The sequence below is a fragment of the Sphaerodactylus townsendi genome, linkage group LG14, assembly GCF_021028975.2.
Source record: "Sphaerodactylus townsendi isolate TG3544 linkage group LG14, MPM_Stown_v2.3, whole genome shotgun sequence".
Classification (NCBI taxonomy): Eukaryota; Metazoa; Chordata; class Lepidosauria; order Squamata; family Sphaerodactylidae; genus Sphaerodactylus; species Sphaerodactylus townsendi.
Genome location: NC_059438.1, coordinates 29,515,246 through 29,532,096, shown reverse-complemented (window position 1 = coordinate 29,532,096; position 16,851 = coordinate 29,515,246). Strand labels below are relative to the sequence as shown.

General features: G+C 43.1%; 1 protein-coding gene across 1 annotated transcript in view; it reads left to right on the top strand.

The window, feature by feature from the left end:
* VWF (von Willebrand factor) overlaps positions 1 to 16,851 on the top strand; it is a 156,143-nt gene that overhangs the window by 94,408 nt on the left and 44,884 nt on the right. Inside the window, exons 33-37 of the mRNA XM_048515347.1 lie at positions 2,011 to 2,054; positions 6,714 to 6,891; positions 8,705 to 8,925; positions 10,191 to 10,383; positions 11,498 to 11,839. Of these exons, the coding sequence (XP_048371304.1) occupies positions 2,011 to 2,054; positions 6,714 to 6,891; positions 8,705 to 8,925; positions 10,191 to 10,383; positions 11,498 to 11,839 (978 nt within the window). The remainder of the gene's footprint in view (positions 1 to 2,010; positions 2,055 to 6,713; positions 6,892 to 8,704; positions 8,926 to 10,190; positions 10,384 to 11,497; positions 11,840 to 16,851) is intronic.

The window sequence follows — 16,851 nt, the reverse complement described above, 5'->3', positions numbered from 1 at the left end:
CGCATCTGCAAAGGATGCTGCCGCCGCCTGGTATAACCACAGACAACAAACAAAATTTGTTGAAACAGGCACCGTGACTGAGCAACTGGAACCTGTTTGTTTTTTCTATCAGAATCCCAGTGTTTTCCGATTAGGAATTCAGCAATTCTATCAAGCTTGCCGGGCATGGCCACTGGCTACGCTGGTAGGGCTGATGTGGGGAATTGTAGTCTCTGAACATCTGAGAGCCAGGTTCCTACTCCCCTGTTCCTGTGAACATAACCCATGTATTTGGCTGTTCCATGATCCCCAAGGCCAGTAATGGGCATGGCTGGATTTGGCAAATCTCAGCTGTGAAGAACAAGCCTAATTGTCACATTATATTGGTTTATTTAAGACAGCCAGTACATTAGACTTCAGCAAGATTTTCAGGGCATAAGCTTTTGAGAGTCAAAGCTCCTTTCATCAGAGTTCTGACTCTTGAAAGCTTATGCCCAGAGATGGGATCCAGCAGGTTCTCACCAGTTCCCGAGAGTGGGCTACTAATTATTTGTGTGTGCCGAGAAGGGGTTACTAATTGGGTCTGCTTTTCCGTTAGAAATTCCATTAGGTCCAAAAATCATAAAGTCCTGTTGTTTCCTATGTGGCTGGTTAGCAAAGGTAGAAAACGGGATAATTCTCCCTGTTGGGCTGTTTTAAAAACATGTTTTAGAAATATGGTAAAGTTCCTTGTTTCAGGAAAGTATCGTTCTTTTGATTTCTAGAAACAAAATTAAGTATTTGAAAGTATTACCGGTAAGTATTTGACAGGCAGTCAATTAGAGGAGAAGTAGTTGTTTCTGTTGGAAGTAAACAATAGGACTTGCTATATGGACAGAAAAATACCAGCTGGAAATTAGGAACTTTTTTTACAGTAAGAGTTTTTTACAGTAACAGAGAAATTATTAATGCCCCGTCCCCGGAATGCCCGGCCACGCCCCTGTCATGCCCCGCCCAGCCCCATTGGCGCTACACCACTGTTTGAATCCCACCACCATGGGAACCTGTTACGAAATTTTTTGGATCCCACCACTGTTTATGCTCCAAGGGAGTCAGCATGGTGTAGTGGTTAGGAGCAGTGGACTCTAACCAGGTTTGATTCCCCAGTCCTCCATAGGAATGGCAGACTTATATGATGAACTGGATTTGTTTCCCCGCTCCTTTTCATGAAGCCGGCTGGGGTGACCTTGGGCTAGTCACAGTTCTCTCAGAATTCTCTCAGCCCCACCTACTTCACAAGGTGTCTGTTGTAGGGAAGGGACGGGAAAGGAGTTTGTAAACCACCTTGAATCTCCTTACAGGAGAGAAAGGTGGGGTATAAATCCCAGCTCTTCTTCAAAAACCTTGTTGCCCTTTAAGGTGCGACTGGACTCAAATCTAGGTGGTCTACCGCAGACCAATACTGCTACCCTCTGAAATTATCATTTAGGAAATTTCTGTGCTGCCAAAATTCTATTCAGTTCGACTTGCAAGGAAATAGTTAAATAAATAAATAATTTTTGCTCAGTTCAGTAGTAGGATCCACCCATTATTTTTGGATCAGGGAACCCCGAGATTCCAGGCTTTGTCTGGTAGGTGAGAAAGCCCAACTCCTATGGGTTTATGGTCCTATTTGGTAACCAAGAGAAAGTGCTGATTTTATCAAAGCCCTCTCCTCTGGATTCCCTTGGTCTGTGGTCTCCCTCCACCCTCAGCCAGCTTCCACCACTCAGCTCTGCAGCATCCTGATGGACTCTGGTCCTGTATGTTTGATCTGGCTCTCCTGGGCTAACTGAGACCAGTAATGGACCTAGACAACAAGTGAAACCCCTTTTATCACTTTCTGGACCACTGAGTCATTGCACGTAGCTAAGATTCATGGTTAGACATGAACAGGCTGCATGACGGTTACATACTTATTTCGTTCAGTTTGATTCACCATTTCACAGGCAGGAATTGATTCTCCCAGATAAAGGAGGCCTTTTGCACATATTATGCTTGTTTATCTTTCAGCAACTGTCCTGGAGTGCATAGATGAGGATGGGAATAAGAAGAGAGTAAGTATATATTAAGATTATCTGGTTTTTAGTTAACATGGTCTAGGAAAGTTCAATTCTCATTCCTCAGGCCTAGTCCAACCATTTTATCTGCTCCCTAGCAGATCTACCAGATTTTAATGAAGATGTGATAAGAGACCTATCCAGGATTTCATTATAAGAAAATGGGGAAAATGTTTTGGGGTGGAAACATAAGACATTCCACACTTCGCAAGTGTTTGCAGATTTTTGTGTGCATGGCCTTGACCATGCCTAAGCTCCCCAACTCAAATTGTTGTGAAATCGTTCTTGATAGGTGGAGCCACTTTTTAAAATGGATCATTCCCTGTCATGAGAGGGGTTTGATGGTTTGCATTTCCAGTCTTGAGAAAATAAAGGGAGGGAGGTATCATATCATGGCTGGGCACATGGTTTGCATGGGTACAGATGACCTCAGGTTCAATCCGAATTACTTCTAGTTACCTCTAGCTAAAAGGATCTGAGGTAGCATTACTGAGAAAGGCTCCAGAGAACTGTTTCCAGACAGAGAAGACAGTACTGGTACAATGACAGGAGTCATTTATAAGGAGTTTTGTAGGTTCACAATATTCTTCTTCTCCCCCTGGAGAATGCGGAAGTTGTTCATCAAGGCTGGATGGACACTTGTCTAATAGAACATCTCCAGATGGCTCTGATTTTGTGGACTTTAGGTAGGATGAGGAATAAAAGCAAGGTCCATTCCAGGTACAATGGCTTTGTGCTTGAAGGTTCTCAACCATGCAACGAGCACGTAAATCCAAAGAAGTAAATGAACATTAAACTCCCTTGGAGAGGAAGCTCACTTGATTCCTTTTCTGGCACGCTAGTATAAGCAGCTGTTTTGATTGACTTTAAACTTAACCAGTCTCTGTGTGTATTATTACCACTTCTGTCTCTCTTGTATTTCATGGCTGGGAGTTGTCTGATTTCCTCGTATACCTGATTCCTTGGCTTGCTCTAGACGTCTGTTTAATTAATTGTTTTAAAAATATGGCTTAGCCATTATTATATTATACAGTTTTTACATGTCTGACGAATGGGATGTAATTATTAAAGAAAAGCAGAGCCACCTTAGTTACACAGCTATAGGTAGAACCTTTGAGTTGCTTTACTTCCCATGAATTGGGAAAGAAGTAAGCATAATTAAAGTATCTCGTTTACTATCTAAATATTTCTTAGCCCTTAAAACTCCCTCAAATGGCTCTTTTGTAGCTTCTAATAAGCTCTTCCACGTTTCTTTGAAAACCCAACAAAATTCAAGACAACCCTTAAGAGGAATTCTTTATTTTTTAAAAATGGAATTTCCTAACTATCCATATAGATCTACAAAGAGAAATGAAGTTCTGTTCATCACAGCCTCCAAACAACCAGCCAAAGCATCTGGGGTAGCATCTGGATGACTATCCAACATGTGTTTTTAAAATACCATTGCTAGACAGAAGCACCAATATTGTACATTTACAATGTAGACCTAGACCTGTCTGAAAGAGTTTATTGTGATGGTGGGCAAAGAATCCACTGCCCACGCTTTGGAACACCCATCTTCCTCTGACATTTATTCAAAGACATCCGACAGGGCAACATATCAAGGGCAGTTCCAGCTATAGCAGGAAAGCGGGTGTTTCAGATTATAATCTTGGAACTACTTGCTCATTGATCTGTCCTGGAAAGAAAAAAGTAAAGAATCTTTTTTCAGAGCTACCAGCAGAAACTGAGGATCTACCACGGTCCAACTGAAAAATTTCACAAAATCTTTCCACCTTGCAACATGGGAGCCTGAATATCGAGAGGCAATAAGTCTCTGATTGCCAGAGGTGTGAGGTAAAATCAGGTGAAAGCCTTGGACTCTGTGGCAGGAATTTAATGGCATTTATACAACAGAGAAAATAGTCTTCAACATGTAGGGGGACTTGGCTATTTGCTCACCCACAGCAGGTAAACTCCCCACTTTGTTCCAATCCTATGCCCTTGAGAAACAAAGGGGCAAGAGGGAAAATGGCTGAATAATGGCCTCCATTGGGTTTCTTTAGGAGTTACCCCATGTCTCTGTGGCATTGCTATAGGGAGAGGGGCCATTCCATGAGCACAGTGGTGTAGCGCCCAGGGGGAATGGTGGGGGCACAGGGCGCACACGTACCTTGGGCGTAGTTCCCCCTAGCTCCGCCCCTGCATAAGCACCACCCAAATGTGTCTCCACATCTTCCCCAAACTCCACCATCTCCAAGCACTGCTCCCAAAATCTCCCAGCATATTCAGAGACACTGCTGGCAAACCCAGTGGAGATTACCATCCTCAAGACACGCAGGGATCGTTCAGCTATTTCGTGGAAATAATTCTGACCCGGCAGAACCACACTGATCAAGGACATTTCCTTTTGTGTGCATGAGATAGATCCAAACAAGGCCCCCTTCACAACTGAATCACTGCCAAGAGGCAGGTAATACCTGATGCAGTGTGACATCACTTCCTTCCCCCATGCAGCTATATTCACAAGGGGTGCTTTAGACTGGAACATCCTAATTGGCCCTTGAGTCTCCTCTGGTTTTCAGAGGTAGGATTTCTGCTTCAGCAGCCTGGAATAGCAGTTATTTATTACAGTCATGGTGTGAACTTCATAATGAGAACACTTCCTAAAATAATTTTTATGTTCCTGAAAGCTGATGTCTCTTTGCCCTTTCGAAGATGAGTGTGAAATTCTTTTATTGATTCTAGTGCCCTGGCTTAAAGCAGGGTCAAATACGTTGACAGGCAGAGCTCCAAGTTCCTCTAGCATGGCATCATGCAAATTGGTTGAGATTTGGGTGCATATTTGTAGCCATGGTCCCATTGAAGCAACGGGCTTCTAAGCCCCACTGATTTCAATAGGAGTGATCAAAGAATGAATTTAATTTTCCTGTTGAAATCAGTGTGTAACCTCCTTCTGTGGGTTCTGTGGGGCAGTACTTGGAAGGAGTTGCAAAGAACCAATTTTTAAACAACAAAATGGTTTACTTTTCTTTACAATTAACACTTGTAAAACATCAACATTTAACGTTACAATTCAAGGTACTGTTCAGGTTGCATTTCAAGTCCTTCTATTTACAGTCTACTGATATTGCCAAGTCCAAATTTCCTTGCAAGTTGGCTGGCTCCTACATTCCTAAGGGTTTGATGAACAGGTTGCAACATGATGAAGGTTTCCAGGAGAACTCTCACCCATTACAACCAAAAAAGAAAACCCTGAAACAATAAACTCCAACATTTACAACACAGCAAAACAACAACTACCTTCCCAGTAGTTCCCAACTGAATATTGCAATTACCTTAACAAGGTGTTATGGGCTTCAGAAATCTCCTCAAGGTCCCAGTCTCAGTAGCCTCGCTTCTTCTGCAAGAGCCTTGCAGCCTCTGCTGCTCCGAAGTCTCCACTCCCCACTGGGTCAACCCATTCTGGGCCAACCCATTCCAAAGGGCCATTCTCCCCCACTGTTCTGTCAGTCCTACAGTAATTGTAATGCAACTTTGAAATCATTAAACAATGATTTCCCCATGACCCTGCAGTACTGAGGAACTACATTTGGTGCATCTGAATGCAGAACATTGTTCTTCCTTTAAGCTTAGCTGCACTGGCAGCTCTGTAAATCGTTGCAATTCAGCCAAGCAGTTTGTAGAAGGATGGGGATTGCAACTGGAATCCCTTCCTTCATTTTAACTTCCAAACAGTGTTTTAAATCTTCAACACAGCAACATCTCTTGAACTTACATCACATAACAAAACAATTGTATGGGGATCAAACCCCCAACTTGTTTTGCACACTTCCATTGTACAATTTATATTTGCAATCTCACCTCCAAGCCCCACTGGTTGGGCTACCATTTGTAACTCCTCCTTCTGTGGGTTGTCTCTGTGGGCAGTACTTGTGGCTGGAGCTTGCAAGAACCAATTCTTTAACAAAATGGTTTTACTTTTCTTTACAATTAACACTTGTAAAACATCAACATTTAACGCTACACCAAGGTCCTGTCTAGTTGCATTTCAAGCCCTTCTATTTACAGTCTACTGATATTGCTAAGTCCAAATTCCCTCCTTTGGTAAGTTGGCTGGCTCCCTGAAGCACTTCCAAGGGCTTGATGAACAGGTTGCAACATGATGAAGGTTTCCAGGAGAACTCTCACCCATTACAACCACAAAAGAAAACCCTGAAACAATAAACTCCAACATTTACAACACAGCAAAACAACAACTACCTTCCCAGTAGTTCCCAACAATATTGCAATTACCTTAACAAGGTGTTAAGGGCTTATAGAAATCAAGGTCCGAGTCTGGTAGCCTTGCTTCTTCTGCAAAAGAGCTCTTGCAGCCTCTCTGCTGCTCCGAAGTCTCCACCCCATTGGCTAATAACCTATTTTGGCCAACCCATTCTGGGCATAGGGGTTACAAGTGCATTAGGCCAAGTGCTTCTGTGAGTCATTAATAATGTTGCATCTGTGGAAAGTGTGGCTTTTTAATTTTCATTGCCTTCTATCTTGCCAAGGACAGTGTTGTTTTACTTGGTAGTTTCAGATGGTTGCCGCTTAAAGGAACCATATATATATTGGTTCCTATATATATATATATATATAATGGACATTATTGAAGTATTGGCATGTCCTTTTGCACAGCCTGGGGACAAATGGACATTGCTGGATCAGTGTCGCACGGTGACATGCTTGCCGGGAGGATACACCATTCTGGAGAGCCACCGAATCAATTGCGAGAAGATGCCGAGGCCGCTGTGTCGCAACAACATGCCTGCATTGAAAGTGGAAGAAACATGTGGCTGTCGCTGGGTGTGTCCATGTGAGTAGGCTGGTTGTCTTCTCATGCAAGGTCTGTCCGCTTCTTTCCTTCAAGTGTGCTTGATAAATGCAGGTGGCTCTTGATGGTTTATCAAGCAGAACTCAATGGAAACATGACGTGCAACTGGCAAGGAAGTAAGGAAAACTGGAGAGAATCATTATCAGCCTACAGGAGAAAGCCATTAGCCAGCGCTGTGTAGTGGTTAAGAGCAGGTGGATTCTAATCTGGAGAACCAGGTTTGATTCCCCACTCTGCCATCTGAGTGGCAGAGCCTTATCTGGTGAACCAGATGTGTTTCTGCACTCCTGCATTCCTGCTGGGTGACCTTGGGCTAGTCACAATTCTTTGGAACTCTCTCAGCCCCACCTGCCAGTCTGTTGTGGGGAAAGGAATGGAAAGGAGCTTGTAAGTCACCTTGAGTCTCCTTACAGGAGAGAAAGGTGGGATATAAATCCAAATTCTTCTTCTTCTTCTTCTTCTTCTTCTTCTTCTTCTTCTTCTTCTTCTTCTTCTTCTTCTTCTTCTTCTTCTTCTTCTTCTTCTTCTTCTTCTTCTTCTTCTTCTTCTTCTTCTTCTTCTTCTTCTTCTTCTTCTTCGTTATTCAAGTTCCGCTACCACTCTTAGCAGCTAACAGAGGACAGAGCGGCGGGAAGTAGCTGTCAAGAAGGAGCAAATGGGGGTGTGCAACTAATGGAGGAATCCAAAACTTTCCTCTCTGTAAGCATGTTTCATGCCAAACTTTGTAACAGAACAAAACTGCTGGTTTTTTGAGGGGAAATGAGCTTCAGAAAGGGAGGATTGGGAATAGGGAAGCTGCAAGAGTGGGCCATTGTATCTCAATCCAAAACTACCCCCTCTTGAGCCTGTTTTCTGCTTTTTAAAAGTCTCCCAGGGTTCTGTTGATGTTTCCACGTCATGTACAATTAGACCCTTTGATTGTAATTCCCTACAGTTTTCCTTGCCTGCTGACCAGACACCTTTAAAATCCTTCAGAGGCACCTCAGGGCTTCCGCTCCCATGGCGAGCATAATGCATTGCCTGACTTTTCATCCTAAATGAGCACCATTCCTGTTATGTACAAATAAAGCGTTGGGTTCTGCCTTGTGTCCAAAAATGGGCTGTGAGGATGGAAAAAGTCTGCAATGTCCCAGAACTGGAAGAAACATTCAGTGATCCATAAAGCATTTACTTTCTGCACTGCTTCCTTTTCCATAGCTCAGGGACATAAAGCATGGCTCTTAGGATTGGCTTCCATGGTGTCATTCAGTTGATATAGTTGTTCACTGAGAGCCAGTTTGGTGTAGTGGTTAGAATTATGGTCTAGGATCCGGAAGACCCAGGTTTGAATCCCTACTCTACCGTAGAAGCTTGCCGAGTGACGTTCAGTCAGTCACATACGCTCAGCTTAACCAACTTCACAAAGTTGTTCTGAGAATAAAATGGATGGGGAAAGAATGACATAAGCTGGTTGGGATCCCCACTGGGCAGAAATGCAAAGTATTAATTAAGTTGTCGAAGGCTTTCACAGCTGGATTCAACTGGTTGTTGTGGGTTTTCCGGGCTGTGTGGCCGTGGTCTGGTAGATCTTGTTCCTAACATTTCGCCTGGCATCTTCAGAGGTGTATCACAAAGAGAAGTTTGTTACACACTATGTCCACTGTGTCTCTCTGTGATACACCTCTGAAGATGCCAACCACAAATGTAGGCGAAACGTTAGGAACAAGATCTACCAGACCACGGCCACACAGCCCAGAAAACCCATAACAACCAGTATTAGTTAGTTAATTAATTAAGTAATTGCTACTTTTTGTAGGCACGTGCATGGGAAGTTCAACAAGGCATATCGTCACCTTTGATGGACTGGAATTTAAACTAACGGGAAATTGTTCGTACACACTATTTGAAGATAAAGAACATGGTCTCAAAGTGGTTCTTCACAATGGGGCCTGCAGTTCAACCCCAAGACTCAACTGTATGAATTCCATTGAGGTGACACACCAGTCCACATCTGTGGAGCTGTTCAGCAACATGTCGGTAAGCCACCACAATGAAAAGAATACTTACGGGGTTGGGGGAAGGGCATCACAGAAACTATCCTTTGTTTTGACTTGGGGATAGCAACAGTGAGTAATGGTCAGTTGTTGCTTCTTAAGTGAGTGAGGTGGTGGCTACAGTGGTGGCTTAATTGAGCGAAGGGGTGGCTACAGTTCCACATATATTACTGTGATTTTTTTAGGTAGCTGCCGAAACAGGTGTTAGTAATCTTATTCCCCCATCCTGCAATGTTCCAAGATAGGAGCTTTGCATGGGGGATCACGTTGTGTCATGCTGATGCATTCAGAGTTTCAGTGTCAGATGACACATATTGGATGCAGCCATTGTTGGCCCCCAAAGTGTTATCTGTGGTAGGAGTGGAGTTGGGGTTCTTCATCGTCCTTCAATAAGGTAAAGCTATTGGGCCATTGTCAGAGGGGCTGGGATGATGTATCTCAGCTGTCAGTTGCCTGTTCGTTATCATGGGATCAATAGGGGGACCCGTAGTCTGAGTATTAACTACAGGTAATTCCAATTCAGTCGTGTATGTGAATGTTCAGGTTCTCAAGCAACCTTACTTGGTCCCTCCCCGAGTCCTTCCAAAATCTGAGTTCTTTCACACTAGTAGGATGTCTTACATTTGCTTTTTAGCTTTTTGGGGGTGGGGGGTGGGGGGTGGGTTTAAGCTACTAGAATTTCGATAACTTCAAAACACCCCAAAACAGTTTAAAAACTCCTACATTTGTCTGAAGTTAATGGAATATCTTCTTGCTGCCCTTCAACAAGGTATGACTGGGTTGGCATCAGCCTCTTGTTTAGACTTCTTTGCTGGGGCATCTGGCTTTGGCACCGAGGGTGGCCCCATAACCAGAAATCTTTCCCAGAAAAGTGGGGCCTGAAGTCACGTTAACCGTCAGGGCTCTGCACATTCTCATTTCGTTTCTGACCAATGCTGCAGTGACATGCGAAACATCCCACTATGATTAAGTTTGCAACCAACTTGAACTAGGAACTGGATGTGGCCACAGTTTCCCTGTAAAACTCACCTATATTCAGTGTATGTCAACCTCTGTAACAGCTGTAACTTTATTTCTGTACATGGAGATTCTCGTGATTCTCTTCCATTGAGAAGCCAGAATCCTAAGAGGACATTCTCCACAGTGTAATCTTCATTGAAGTTTCAGATTCCTGTTGTTTCAGTCTATCTACTGTTGCTGTTGTGTTTTTGCTGACAGAATGGGTAAGTTGTCTGTTTTTTCAAATAGGTTACTGTGAATGGTGAACTGTCCATCCTTCCGTATACCAACGATCATTTTGAAATCAACGTTTATGGAGCAATAATGCATGAAATCAGGTTCTCTCATCTGGGGCACATCTTTTCCTTCACTCCAAGCAACAATGAGTTTACTTTCCAACTTAGCCCAAAGAGTTTTGCTCTGCATACCTACGGCCTTTGTGGTATGTTGCTAAATTTATACCTCAAGTGCTACTTTGGGTCAGTGGTCCATCAGATGGGTTGCCTATTGTTCAGTGTTTATATTTTGGTTGTATACCAAGGTGCCAGATGTGAACTATATGAAAGGTTTAATACTGGCTTAACTTGAGGCAGAATTTACAATATAGAATTTGTACTTCTGTTGCTCCAGTGTGACAGTCACAGCTTTTGTTCAGTTGAGGGTGTCGTACAAATAGATAAAGGCAGAGGTGGTTCTCACAGGTTCCCGAGAGTAGGTTACTAATTATTTGTATGTTCCGAGAGGGGGTTACTAATTGGTGATTTTGCCACGTGATTTTTGCCTTAGTTACACCCCTCCTCTCAGCAGTAGCGCGCAGAACTTGAAGCAGTCTAGCAGGAGGTGCACCGGCGTGCGTGGCAGCCTGCGCCTGCGTGCATTCGTTTCTTGCCTAAGGACCGGTGCACCGGCTGCGTCCTTGCCCAGGAATGCCACGCCCCCATCGTGCCCCGCCCAGCCCCATTGGCACTATGCCACAGTTTGAATCCCACCACCATGGGAACCTGTTACTAAAATTTTTGGATCCCACCACTGGATAAAAGTGTATATATAGCTTAAGTGGAAACGCACTGCATAAGTGGTATCTTTCCTGCCTCTCCTGCTGCAGTCATTGAAGGCCCTCAAAATTATTTCCTCATGGCTCTGTGGATGCCCAGGCACATGATCATAGTGTGTGTGTGTGGGGGGGGGGGGGCGCTGCAGAAGTGAAAGCAGAAGTGCCTACTGTGAGTAGAAATTCAGCTTAGGATTCAAGCCAATGTGAATTAGAACAGGTTCTGGCTGGGAACATTTTAGAAAAGTTTGGCTGTACCTTGGAGGCTAACAATATTTATTCCAGCATGAGTTTTCGTGAGGCACGTACATCTTCACATCCCTCTAGAAATCTGCTCAGAAGAAAGATTTGTAAGAATTTCAACAGGAAGCTACAACAGTAAGATTAGCTATGTTTTTCCAGAGGATGGGCTTTTGGTGTCGCTCTAGATTCCATATCTTGTTGGAACAAGTGTTTTGGAAACTGTCAATATATTACAAGGTTCTCCTCTTTCTTGTTCTCTTAGGGATTTGTGACCAAAACAGTGGTAATGACTTCATTTTGAAGGATGGTTCCATTGCACCCGACAGCAGCATCTTTGTCCAAGAGTGGGCCGTGAGGCGACCAGGGATAACCTGTGAGGTCAACAGAGCAGACAGATGCATTGAACAGGCCACCACCAAGTGCAGCATTTTGCTCTCTGCTCAGTTTTATGCATGCCACCACATCGTTCCTCCAAATGCGTTCTATGCAGCATGCGAAGAAAACAACTGCCATGGGGATGAAGTATGTGAGATTGTGTCCTCCTATGCACACCTCTGCAGGACGCAAGGAATCTGTGTGGAATGGAGAACTCCAGAGTTCTGTGGTAAGGATTCTGTTGTTTCTGACAGAAAATGCAATCTAATACCATCCTTGGGACACCACAGATTTCCTTACTCAGTGTGGCTTTGGTCAAGGGTGAAAGGGCAAAATAGCCAATTTATTTTCTGAGCTATCAATACAAATAGCACACATTCCTTCCAAGATATTTTCTAAAAAATACACCATTTTATTTGGATCATTATCTATTCTGCTTCAAACTATTTTTTAAATAAAATTTCAGTCAAGAGTTTGTGAAAGAAGAAAATGAAGTACAGCACAGGTGTCAAACTCGCAGCCCTCAAGATGTTATGGACTACAGTTCCCACCATCCCCTGCCAGCATCATGCTGGCAGGGGATGATGGGAACTGTAGTCCATAACATCTGGAGGGCCGCGAGTTTAACACCTGTGAAGTACAGTTTATGGAACATTCATGAAGCAATTGCTTTTCCTTGTCCAGGCTGAGAGTCAGGGGTACTATTTCCAGGTCAAGTTATTACCAGAGATTTGTAGTGTAGTTTGTACAGATGTCCTGTATGAATAAGCCCTTGTAACTTTCCCCAAAACAGAAGGACAGCACAATCCTAAACCAAGTTATACTCTACTAAATGCAATTACCTCACTGGTTTCAGAAGGGCATAACTCTTCTCAGAGTTGCAGTAAGTCACACCAAATAGCTAGACTTAAGAGAGAAACCTCTTCTCTGCCTTCTCTCATATACTATTTTGGTAGGAACTGTAAATTTGTATTTAACACCTGGCTAGATAGAGTAAATGTGGAGACCTGATATTGGGTCACCACACCATTATGCTTTCTTTTTTAACTAAAACATATCCCCAAAGCCAAAAACCGACAAGGATTTTTCATCGCAAACTGTGTGCAAAATTAGGTTAGACAGAAGTGATTGTGAGACAAAAAAAAAAGGATGTGTATATTCTATGGGAAGTGATTCCTCTTGTGACTTGAAACATCCATTGTGGTTTAACTATATTCTCTGCCTGCTTCCCCACTTCAGTTAAAAGGGAATAACAACTTTAATGTTTATCTTTTATTGTTAATTATTTACTGTTCCTCAACCTGACAGTCCTTCACATAGGACCTCTTTCCCCAAAGAACTGATGTAACTGTTTGCAAAGGTAGAAGAAGAGTTTGGATTTATACTTCCCTTTCTGTCCTGTAAGGAGACTCAACGTGGCTTACAAACTCCTTTTCCCTTCCTCTCCCCACAACAGACATCTTGTGAGGTAGGTGGGGCTGAGAGAGTGCTGAGAGAACTGTGAGCAGCCCAAGATCAGCCAGCTGGAATGTAGGAGTGCTGCAAGAAATCTGGCTGACCAGATAAGACTCCACAGCTCATGTGAAGGAGTGGGGAATCAAACCCTGTTCTCCAGATTAGAGTCCACCTGCTCTTAACCACTACGCCACTATCTGAAACACAAAGGACTGTGTGAGATGTGTTTGGGATAGCACTGTTGTTGCAAAACTGTGTTTTAAGAAATGGCACGCTGCAAATGCTCTATGTGGAATAATCCAAAAGAGCAGAGAGCATTCTGCCTGACATTTCCTGGATTTAGGGGGGCAGGCAGCCCTCCCTAGCCACAGTATCCAAGGCACAGGCATTTTAAGAACCTTTCTGAATTCCTCAGATTCCCAACTTGTGACATAGCAGCCCAAAGAGCTTCCTAATTTAATGGCCAGTGCACATGTATTAACAATGGCATCCTCTTTTCTTTTTCTTCTGAGCAGGTGCATGTCTTACAGGGGCCAGAAATAGCATTGCCAGTTACAGGGATATTACCCAGAAGGAGTTAATGATTCAATAGACAGAGTAGCTTCATCATTGTAATATAGCACCCCACTAGAAATGTGCACAGACAAATATATTTATTCAACAATTTATTCAATTGTGTGCCTTTCCACACAAAGCATTTAAAACATTTGTCAAACATTTTGCAAATGGTTTGAAAATAATAGTTTTCATAGGTTTTGTCTGCATAGCCTGTAAAAGAGAGATGTTTCAGGTAAAAACATTTCTTTAAAAAATGCATTTGTGGCTTTGATGCTGAACTGTTTGGAGGAAATGTTTTATTTTCTCGAAACATTTTATTTTGGCTGTGCGGAAAGGGCCTCGCAGAACATAATCGAAGCAGTCTGTGTAGGTTTTATCGTGGTTCTTGGGAAGCCATCTATTTTCAGAGCGACAATACCATTAGTTGTTGAATAAATATAAGTTGTAAAGATGTCAAGGCCCAGAAAAGGCTGTGGGGAGGGGGGAGGGGAGGCAGGAGAACAGAAACATTTTGGGGGGGACATTTTTTAGATTTTTGAATGGAAAAATTAGCCAATTTGGTGGGAGCACTAAAAAGAACTCTTATGAAATATTTTTTGTGAAAGATTGGAATGCTTTTTAAGACAAGGTCTAACTCAATGGAAATATATAGCCCAAACCTTCTTATGGAAGATTAACTATAGCATTAAATAATGACAGTGCTATGTATATCGTAGACACATATACATCATATTTTCAAGAATATGTTTATTGTTGAAATGTGAGTTATTGTGGCAACAAGTAGTGTGCAATCATGAGTTTGTAGTGGAATCACTTGAGTTATGTGGCTGTGTAATTCTGAAGTCAACACAAAAGCAACGATTCCCCCATTAACATTTTGCCTCGTCAGTCCTTGCAGTAAAACAATTGGCCGTAGACAGATGCTGCCTCTGTTTTGGAAAATTTTGTCATCTTTGAAAATGACCTCACTGTCTAAGGAAGGGGAGTGCCTTTTAAACCTAAAAATAAAGTAATCCTTGGCTGGTCGCTAATCCCTAGAGATGGAAGTGGACCCAGGATGCATTTGTGTGGCAAGAAATAGCAAGAGAACCATCCAGAGTCCTGGGGCCTGGTACAGCTCTTCAGGATGGAGAGAGAAAATAAACCCCAGAAATCTGTCATAGTGTGTGCTCTGCCCAATGTGCTTCCATTGCTGGAGTTATTGAAACCAGGGGTGAATTGGGAGCATGGAATGGCCCTGGAAAGATCTCCTGCTGTTCCTCAGTTCTTTCAGGCCCACCACTGCCCCCAACAGAACAGGCAGAAAGGAAGAGGAGGTAGGAGGAAGAATGGTTGTGGTGGCAGCTTAGCTCAAGTCCATCTTCCACAAAGGCTTGTGGCATTGGCTCCTGCTAGCTTGAGGAGGCAGCTTCCGCTGGCTTGTGTCAGGATCTTCTGGATTCCCCCGTTTGCCCCACTCATGGCAGAGGCTAGTCCCTCTCACTCCACTTGTAGTGGGCTTCACCATCTGATGGTGGCTGCTGCCCACCTTGAGTGGGGTGGCACGGAGCAGGATGGTTGCAGGGGAAAGGGTAGGCCTCTAAGCCATTTGGCCATTGGGAATTTTCCCCATGGCCTCAGTGGGCCATCTGCTTCTAATTGGAACAGAATAGTGACAGATCTTTATTTTGTTCTGTTATTGCCTCAGAGGAAGTGTGCATGTGGAAGTGTGGTGGGCATAGTACACATTATAATGGGTTTCTGAATCTTGAGACCACTTTGAGGCTTTGCCTCCTTTGGGGTTTAATGTGTAGTTGGAGAATGTGAGACGAGATGAGTTGAATGGATCCATCCCATCACTTCTGAAAACTCATAGTTCATCCACTTGTAGATTGTAGCTTTTGTACCTACCATCCTGCCCCTGGGGAGAGGGGAGCCTCAGGAGTCAGATTCCAGGGAGAGTTCCAGGCTGCTGTGAAAGTCATACTGCACAGGTAGAAGATCTTGTGCCCGTGGAAACATGGCACTGGATCCAATGTGATACCAGGATGTTGGTGTCTCCATCCTCTGCTTCTACCACTTGCTCGGTTCTTAGATCTGTTCAAGAAGAAGAAGAAGAGTTTGGATTTATACCCCACCTTTCTCTCCTATAAGGAGACTCAAGGTGGCTTTCAAGCTCCTTTCCCTTCCTCTCCCAACAACAGACACTGAGAGAGTTCTGAAGAACTGTGACTAGCCCAAGGTCATCCAGCAGGAATGTAGGAGTGCAGAAACACATCTGGTTTACCAGATAAGCCTCTGGCACTCAAGTGGAGGAGTTGGGAATCAAACCTGGTTCTCCAGATTAGAATCCACCAGCTCTTAACTACTACACCATGCTGGAAAGAAGATAAAAGTTGCCTTCCTGAAGCGGATCAAGCCTTTTAAAAAATCTGTCTAATCCAGAATTATAATTATTTAGATTAGATGGCACTGTAAGTGTTCTGGGCAGTTTATCACAGATGGAAGGAAATCACAGATGGAAATCACAGATGGAAGGAAATCACAGATGGAAGGAAAGGAGAGACAAGATGTGTAGGGAAGTCAGTTGCAAGTACTTAAGTTGAATGACAGAAGTACAATTTTGAGCAGGGATTGATGGATAGATCTATTTAAGAATGCAACAAACTTTTAGGCAGCTCATCCAGATATAGTTGGAAGTGTTAATGGCACATGAATTCTGTTCTTTTTATTTTTGTGTTCGAAGAATATATGTAATCATTATAGTATATGTAATAATTAAGAACTGATTGTGCAATAGTGTTAATAATGCTTACTGAGTGCTTACGTGCAATATCATTGTGCAATCACCAATAAAGTTATAAACTAATCAGTTACAAAAATGATGTAAATTTTCCCTACAAAAATCATAAAAAGTTTTCCATCATTCAGAAGAATACAGTGGAACCTCGGTTTTCTTTGGTAATCCATCCAAATTACCTCAGCGAAACCCAAAACTGACAAAAACCGAGGGTCCCATTGACTAGCAATGGAGCCTGCATGGGTCACCGGTTTTTGTTGCGAAATTAGCGTGTGCAGATGAAAGCCGGCGAAAACAAAAGCAACCGACGAAAACCAAGACAAAATTTTCACTCAAAGAATCGGCGAAAACCGAAACCGACGAAAACCAATGTCAACAATAACCGAGGTTCCACTGTAAGTTCATCCATCCCTTAGCCTAATAAATGCAATTCCGATTATTTTTGCTCA